We start from the raw sequence: 9,388 nt of genomic DNA, 5'->3' as shown, positions 1-9,388 counted from the left end.
TGCATGTTTTGAACTGCCATGAACCAACATTCAAATAGTATAAAACCTGAAAACTGAATAACACGACAACCTAGTGAATAATAGGGATATTTCTAGTGTCGAAATGAATTTATATTCGATGATCATATCCTCTGGTAAGTCACAAAAAGATGATAATGGATCCAGTACATAGTTCTTGATTTCTTGTATATAACATAGGAATGGACTTTAGCTCTTCTCTACTGCTCTTTTAACTGGATGAGTTGAATCCTTAAGCTTTTCTCCTCTGCCTGGTTTTGACATAGAAATAGACTTTAATATCAGAACACACACATATATGGAAAAAAACATATGTTTAGGTCCTGAAACTAACATGTACTACTACCTGTTTGGATGTAAAAAGTGAGGTTAGAAGATGTACCAAGGTGATTTGAGTGGAAGAATTTCTCACCTTTAGTGAAGCAATCAGTGACACACTGTTTTCCAGTTCCACCAAATATTCCTTTTGCTGCTTTACTATGATTAAAAGCTCTGTTAACAGATAACATGTTCTCTCAACCTGATGTGATGAGTCAAACCAGTAACACAAGTTAGACAACTGACTATCTTATATTCAGTTCTGTTCTTACAACCATACTATCTGTGCTTATGATTCTCAACATACAATTACAATATTGACCTGATAATCAAATTTCTTGAGTAATGTTTCTTCCACATTTTCCATGACTTTAGTAGCCTTGCTCATGGCATCATTGACCAAGAAAACATCTCCCTACACAATTAGATATACGATAAATCCAAGGCCGGGTTCCGTTTATGCATAAGCTACAAAATTTTCGTATACTGCTAATTTGGAAACAACAGGCCAGGATTTCATATTTGATAAAAAAAGGAGTAGAAAATTAGCTATTAATTTATACCTTAACATCATCAGCCAGAGGAACTCTAATTGATATTGCTGACAGTTTTCGTATTACCCTGCCAACAGCTTCAGAATTTTTGCCCTCCATTTTTGCCCATAGTCTAAGCAAGTGATCTTGTGAGTAAATTATCTGATAGACTTTGTTAGCTTGCTTCAACTTCTGCATTTCAACTCGCTTTTCTAAGATGAAGTTCCTCATCGTCAAGATTCGAACAGATACATTGTACAACTTTTTCTGTTACATGATGTGAAATAAACACATTAGGATAAACACAACTGCAATAAAACAATAACTAATACATAGTATATGATACTGAAATGGAGAATATATCCTTACATGGGCAATTGTCTGTTGTGCATACATTGCAGCTTTAGCGCGTGCATTGGCATACCTCCATTGCAAGAGATTATTATTCAAAACCAAAAAATGTTGATACTCTAGTTTTTGCAATGACGAGACTTTCTTCTTTTTGAAGTAGTTCAAAACACCATTCATGCTAGAAGTGGTTGTTGAAGATGTGGAAGTTTTGTGTGTTACTGGAAATGCAGGGGAAGAATGGGCTGATGATAATCCCCACGCAGATGGAGAAGTAGTTGCTGAAGACGAATAAGTCTTTGTCACCGGAGAAAACTGCGAAGATCGCGCTGGCGACAAAGCCCATGCAGATGGAGAAGTAGGCTTTAACCTTGCATTACTATTCTTTTGTACAATTTTATCAGAATGAGTGTTTCTCTGTAAAAACCGAACAAACGTGCCATCTTTATTGTTGTCTTTGTCTGCTTTTAGTTTTTTCTTGTTTCTCGATGAAGTTGTAGTACTTGCAGGTTCTGCATTGATCATCAAATGATCCGGATACGCCTTTGTTCTTGATTTAGTAGTTGATTTAGAGCGGTGAACCACTGGAACTATAGGCTTCTCGGTCAATGACAAGGCCAGAGTATTGCCACTTTTGCTTCGTGTTAGGCCCGGTCCTGGTGACCGCCGTCCAGCATCAGTTGGCGCCTCATAACGTCTGAGAGACTTCGTGAAGTCCATTTAGTTTGTGTGTTTTTTATTGGATATGAAGTTGACGGGGGTCATATAATGTGCAGTTGTGCATGTACGTGAACAATTTGAGAAGTTGGAGAGCACGAAGACAGAAGAATATTATAAATGCTTGACGCTTTCTTCCTAAACATATTCGAGATCTACGTGCATGCATTTCACATAAGTTGTTCAATGATTTATGGGTGCTTCTTATGAACTAAACCTCAATGAAGTCAAAGTTCCAAAAAATAATCAAGGTTTTTTTAAACGTGCAGGTTTAGAAAAAACACAATATTAGTTCTGACTTGCGAGATGTTTCCTGTTTTAAATTTAAATCGATTTTTAAATTAGTGCTAACTTATCATTGATTCATCTTATGTCTATTATTTTCATTGGTAGCTCCCTTGCATCTGGCAATCTGTCAATCTTTCCTATACAAGATGAGATAACTCTTTCCTTAGGCAAATATTAGTACTTAATCGGTTAAATGATTCTATTTATTTGCCGGTTTTTGTTGTCATTATGTAATAAGATGAATTACAACAGCTTCAGTTACATGTAGGATCGAAGCATTAGGCGAAATGGCGGGAGCAACCTAGAACAACTCGGCTTATCAACTAAAGATTGCAGCAGGAGGGTTAAAAAATACACTAACCACACATTCGGTTTTTTAATTAAGCATCACAAAAATACGATATATATGCAGGAAGCCTGCTCTGCAGATGCAGTATCCAGAATATATAGATGACCTCAACATGATGCATGACAAGAATGAGCTTTAAGTTTCAAAAAGAAGAAGCAGGCTTTTAAATTTTGGTTAGAAACTACATGTGAGCAAAGTATTTCTCTACTTACCACAACTGTAAGTTCTATTGATTTCCTTAGATGCAACAACTAAAAAAGTTGGGTCTTTCCCTATTTACCACAAGGAAAATGCTTGGTGTACACAGTTTACAGGCACTACTCTTACCACAATTTACAGGCTACAGCAGACTTATGAAATGTTTCTTCACTGTGTTTGCTTGTTTAGTATTCTAATCATTCTTTAGATTTTCGGTCTAATGGTTGTTTTTGCATGACATAATTGTATTGCATTGAAGTGTGGCCACATATCTGTTTTTTCCTCAGGAAATCACGAAACAAGTTTGTTTTAGGAACTGAATACAAACTCCTGTACATTTCTACGTAAAAATAAAGTGTGTGTTTGTGTGTTTGCGCACACTGTTTTTAATATTTATATTGAACTGTTACTCAGGCATGTCAAAGATCTCTAGAGTGGCGATATAGCAAGTTTCAGAGACATACAGCTCTTCTGAAGCTTCACTTAACTTTGCAGTATGATTTTTACGCATTCTACTCATTATTTGGATACCATGTTTTCTTCTCATTATCATTTCCTTCATTTATTCAGAAGATAAGTTGTCTTATAGTTGTGCAACAAATTTAACGGTGACTTGATGAAGAAAGGATCAGTTGCCATATTAAATAAAATTAAGAGGAGACTCTCTTGATCATAGAGGTAATCTGGGTGGATGATGATGATATGCTTAATCACTATAGTTTTCATCGTATAGTTTCTTGATCTGGACCATACTTTCCTAATTACTTAATGTTAAGTTACTTACTTTCAAGTTAAGGTGCCTCAAACAATGGTGTTCAAGACACCAGAGGCATTTCATGTGCACTCTTGAATGAATAATTAAACCCTTTAGCCTTCAAATGTGCTTTGAATTTTTAATCTCCAGCAGTTGTGAAAGTTCTTACAGTTAGTTTTGTCCTTGATGTCTGATGAGGCGGCAAACGCTCTTTCTCAGCCTACTGCTTTGCACAGACTGTTCATGAAATGAGCGAACGATGATTTCATGGCTAATGTGAAAACTGTTATTTATTGAAGTATAAAAACGAGCGTCTTGTTTTCTGCCATTTGTTCGAATTCTGAAGCAACCAAACTAGTCCAACAAATTTCACTAGAAAGAAAAATAATTAGTCCAAACAAATTTCTTGTTTGCTTTCTTTTTTGTCAGCATGCATGTAGAAGAAAAATCAGTGAAGGCATGCTACTCGATTTTGCACTGGCACAGGGATCGCAGTGGCTTTTTATCACCCCTCATCATATAAGGTAATCATTCACGAGCTTAAACCTTTCTTATTATACGTGTTCGATGTACCGACTGTTTGCTTCTGATAATTTGAGATAAGATATTTCACTGACTAGAGTTTACTTCACTTGCCAATTCAGGCATCCACCTACATTTGTAAAATACCGCCTTCAAATATTATTGCCTGATTCAAGTCTTGCACTTCAATGGTTCAAAAGTTACATTTCTAAATTGATCGTAACTCAAAATCAAAACCAGTAATGCTCTGCATCAAACATCATACATTTTTGTCTACGAACCAATGCTTTGATGATTAGTGGATTCCTAAGACAGTAGCTACTAATAAGCTTCTAACCGTGGAACTTTGATTAACCTAGATTGTTTTTGTTTTCTATGTGATGGAATTTCAGAGGTCTGCGGACTTCGGAAGACTTCAATTATAACTAGTTCCTCTGTTTCAAGTAGTCGGCTTACCCTCGCATCTCTGAGAGAACATTTTGCCGGAGTTGTGGTAAATGTGAGCCTGTCATGACTCATGCAAAAAAAGATAGTGATGGATATTATGTTCCAGTTAAATACCCTTTTAACTGTTTTATAGAAATTAAGGATGCGTGTTACACCTTGTGAATAATTTGATCTGATGGTAAGATAGGTTTTGAAGTAGTATATACCTATTTGCCATCTGATATATTGCATAGAAAATTTAAATGTAGCTGAATTATTTAACAGAATCTGCCAAATTTGGTTAACCAGTGGCGAGTGCTAGCTGCAAGAAGCTCAAACCCATGAAATCATAAAATGATGTTACAGTAGTATAACGTCATTATGCTTATTTTGTATTCACATACTCCTCCTTGAATGAAATAAGTAACCGTTAAAAGCAACCATTTAATTATTGCTTGTGGGAAAGAAACGACAATAACAACTTTATGCAGCCCTCTTATAATATCATTCAAATATTGATAGTCCAAGAAGCCGTTGTAAAAGCTAAAAAGAGAAATTTCAAGACATCTTTTTAACTCTCATTAACCATTACAGAAACTGAAGCAACAGCAGCTACTCTACATTTGTATTCTTCAAGTTATGGTGCAAACAATAGATATGGTCTCTTCACCAATAAAACCTAAAGTTACTCCAAGTCCTAAAAGCTGGTGGTTCAAGAATAATACCAAAACTCTTGACAATGTCATTTTTTCTATGCAAAATCTTGATCTCCCTAAACAAACCAAACCCGCTAATCCACCAGAGAAATCTTTGGTTTTTGATTACCCGAAACTTGTTTCTCACAGGACTTCATTGCTGTCTGATGAGATTCTTCTTCAGATATTTTCTAGATTCTCGCAGTCAGAAAGAAATTCAAATTCTCTTGTTTCTAAACGGTGGTTGAATCTTCATGGCAGCTTGGTTAGGTCAGTGAAGCTTCTTGATTGGGACTTTCTTTTATCGGGTCGTATATTTATAAGATTTCCGAATCTTACTCATGTTAATTTGGTTAATGCTTGTGTAGTTTCACCTCAAGATTCATATGTTTTGTTGACTAACCAAGTTGTGTCATTTCATATTGACTCGATTGTATGTCAAATTAAACCAAACATACCATGTATATACCACTCGGAAGTGGTGTCTGGTGAGTGTAAGATGTGCGCAGACTTTAGCACTACTCCAACTAGTAAAGACCATTTTTCTAGGAAGCCTTCTGACTCGAAAAGGTTTACCGACTCCAATGTATTTACAAAAACTTTAATTTCAGAAAGATGCGTTTTATCTGTACATGAGGTTGAGTTAGGATTGAAGATATTAGCTAGCCGATATCCAAATTTGGGTAAACTTGTAGTTGTTAATGCTTGTGAACTTGGGTTGTTGAGTGTTGCTGAGGAATGTCCGCTGTTGCAAGAACTAGAATTGCATATGTGTAATGATCAGGTTCTCCGTGCCATAGCTGCTTTTCAGAATTTACAGACAATGAAATTGATTGGAAACGTTGTTGGTATTTATAGTTCATTGGTCTCGGATTTAGGATTGACTATTTTAGCTCAAGGGTGCAAGTCATTGCTAAAACTTGAGCTAATAGGTTGCGGAGGAAGCTATGAGGGTATGAAAGCTATTGGGCAGTGTTGTCTAATGCTTGAAGAATTGACCTTGAGTGATCATAGATTTGAAGTTATGTGGTTACCCGCTCTTGCTTACTTCGACAATTTGAAGACCTTAAGGGTTCTTTCATGCAAAAGTATTGATCACGGTCTTAGGACGGATGCGTTGTTGGATTTTTGCCCTTCACTAGAGAGATTACATTTAGAGAGGTGCCAATTGAGGGATAAGCAAAGTGTCGGAGCTTTGTTTCTTGTATGCAGAACTGTACAAGAGGTGGTAATAAATAATTGTTGGGGTTTAGATGATGAGATTTTCAGCACAGCACATATATGCAGGTATGGTGTCTGATTTTCTTACTCTTGCAATATTATTGACTTTGCCTAAACTTGTAGATAAATCAGACCAAAACATACACCATATTGCAAACTATACTAAATTAAATCTCGTTAAAATTTTGTTACAGGAGGGTCAATTGCTTGTCTCTAGAAGGGTGCTCAAGGCTAACAACAATAGGTTTGGAGGCTGTAATTCTTTTATGGAAGGAACTTGAAAGCATCAATGTGATATCATGTAACAATGTAAAGGATAGTGAAATAACACCTATGCTTGCAAAATTATTTTCTTCACTCAAAAAGTTCAAATGGAGGCCTGATACCAAATCCCTTGTGTCTGCAAACCGAGTTTCAACAGGAATTGGTAAAAGAGGTAAAAGTTTTAGAAAGGCGCAAGATTGGAAGTTCTTATCTGGTACTTAGATTTGAAGCTCCGTGGCTGTAATTTTTTTTATTCTTTTTTTGTCAGCCATGTCTGTAAAAATTGTTCTGCGTCAATTATACTGTAACATAATATCTATTTAATTAATAAAGCCTGAAGGCTAATTTGAAGTGAAATTACCGATCTGCCCTCCTCTTTTACCGTGGAAAACCGTTTCTGCCTTCCTCTCCTATAACTTTTCGCGCGTTGCTTCCTCCTCCCCCACTGTTCACCAAGTTTAGTTTTTGGTACGTTTTTTGTGTTATGTTGTTATTAGTTGGGTTGATTTGATCGGTGAATGCAGATTGATGAATATATTTGATTAGTGAATTGTCCCTTATTTTGGATAAGCATTCTCTACGTCTTCTCGTTGGCTCTGGGCTGAATGTCAATTCTCTTCACACTGAATTTTTACAGGTGTTCTTTGACATAGTTGACTAACCATTTATTTTGGACAAGAATTCTCTTGTTGGGCTGTGTGTGAATAGTAAATAGTCTTTTGTTTTGAATAGACATTCTTTGCGTTCTCTTGGTTGATGTAATAACTCGAATTTTTGAGACCCTGTAAAACGTTTAATGAATAGTAACCCTGACAGACGGGAAAAACTTTTGAGCCCACACTATATAGTGCATAAGAAAATGAGTTTCGGAATCGATATTACAACTATACGTACCAAATGAGTGTATGTAAACGCTATTAGTTTTCGAAGAAAACGAACTTTGAAAAACGACCGTAATTACGACTTATCAAGGATTACGAGAATCACAATATAATTACGAGATTAAAATCGTACGGATTTATATTCAATTAGGATAAATAAAAATATAAGAAATAAATACGAAAAGAATTACATTGCGAACCATTTACGAATAAGTATTGCGGAGAACGTTTAAGTAACCGAGCGAACGCGTAAACGATTAATTAAACGTAACGCACTAACTAGACCATGGTAAGGAAGTAACCATGGTTACTTCATCAAATAGTGAGCTAACCCTAGGATGACCAAGCTAGCTAGCAAATAGTGTGCTAAGGAGCTAACCTTGTAGTTTAGCTTGTAAGCTAGCAAGCTACAAAGATATGTCCATGGATTTGGAGACAAGAAATAAACCTAAGCTATCCTAGGAAGAATAAAGATCAACTTGCAAAGATATCAAGTCACCTTCCAATAAGCAACCTAGAAATCATCCAAAAGAAGCAACCAAGTGCTATAAATACCCCCCTCACAAAGCTCCCATTCGGCAATTTGAAGAAAAAAAGAGGAAATTGCAATTCAAAACTCCAAGCTCTAGTTCTTGTAAAATCCCACAATTATTTCCCAAGCCTCCTAGCAACTAAACTAAGGTAAGAAAAATCTTTCATCTCTTTTTATCAAAGTTTGATGGGTGGAATAAATTCAAGAAACTCACTAGTGAATAGTGTGAATAGTAACCTCTCTTTGGTTTCTTGATTTTAATGATGGTTTTAGGTTCCAAAAATCATACCAAGCACTTCCAAGCCTCCACCATCTTCAAGAACACATCTCAAGCTTTCAAGAAAGGTAAAAATCTTTGGCCTAACTTTATTTAAGGTTCATGTTTAAGATCCATTTAGTGGGTGTTAGTAAACCTAGCTTACTAAGTGTTGTTGATGAAATCTTGATGATTAAGTTAAGTAGATTTAAGGTTGGTTATTGTTGCTTCAAGAACATGATGTTCTTGAGAGGAGTTTGTGTGTTGATGATGATATGATGATTATTGGTGGTTGTGTTGATAGTTAAGGCATAAACGAAACCCCGATCGTAAACGTAACTTCGTTAAAACTAACAAACCGTAACTTTAAGTTTCTGCAGAAAGTCTTGAAGTTGTAAACTGTAGATTCTTGAGAAATAACCTTTGTTTAAGATAGACAATGTTATAAGGATCGTTTAGGCTCTTGAATCACTTGATTCCGATTTACGGATGAAAAGTTATGATTGTTTTAGTAAAAGTGTTTTACGCGACAAAAACTGCTACGAATCACGAACTTTGAAAATATAAAGGATAGACTTAAAAGTATTCATAAATCATGAAATTTTTGCAGAGAGTAACATATGGAGTTTCCTAACTGTCATAAAAATTTCAAGTGAAAATAATGATTTCTCAATTTTATAAAAATGTCGGAGCCGAGACCGCGCGAGTAGAAACCGTAAGAATCCTTAAGCGGAGCCGACGTCGATATTGAGAATGAACTAAGATACTTAGGAAAATGAAGTGACCATAAAGTGTTTATGACTTAAAAGAAATATTAAGGGTAGTATGAATTGAGAGGGTGTATAATGAGTAGCACATGAGTGCGAGTTACCATAAGTTAGGACGGAACCTAACGAAATGAAATATGTTTATGGTTATAGATTTCCGAGCGGAACCTAGAGCATCCTCCACCTCGAGATACCCAGGCAAGTTTACGAACCCAACTCCATTTTTACTGTTGTATTGTGAAAGGATTGTTTTACTATCATCGCTTAAATACCATGTTGGCCATGATACGTAGTTTTTGAA

General features: G+C 35.8%; 1 protein-coding gene across 1 annotated transcript; it reads left to right on the top strand.

Moving 5' to 3' along the window:
• The first annotated feature begins 5,021 nt into the window (after positions 1–5,021).
• LOC141708147 (F-box protein At5g51370-like) lies at positions 5,022–7,356 on the top strand. The gene is made up of 2 exons (XM_074511626.1): positions 5,022–6,453; positions 6,582–7,356. Exons 1-2 carry the CDS (start codon positions 5,111–5,113, stop codon positions 6,871–6,873), a joined length of 1,635 nt encoding a protein of 544 aa, XP_074367727.1. The 5' UTR covers positions 5,022–5,110; the 3' UTR covers positions 6,874–7,356.
• The last annotated feature ends 2,032 nt before the right edge of the window (positions 7,357–9,388 follow it).

Source organism: Apium graveolens, chromosome 2, assembly GCF_009905375.1.
Source record: "Apium graveolens cultivar Ventura chromosome 2, ASM990537v1, whole genome shotgun sequence".
NCBI lineage: Eukaryota > Viridiplantae > Streptophyta > Magnoliopsida > Apiales > Apiaceae > Apium > Apium graveolens.
The sequence above is the reverse complement of the archived record's forward strand: the minus strand, read 5'-3'. Positions and strand labels throughout refer to the sequence as shown.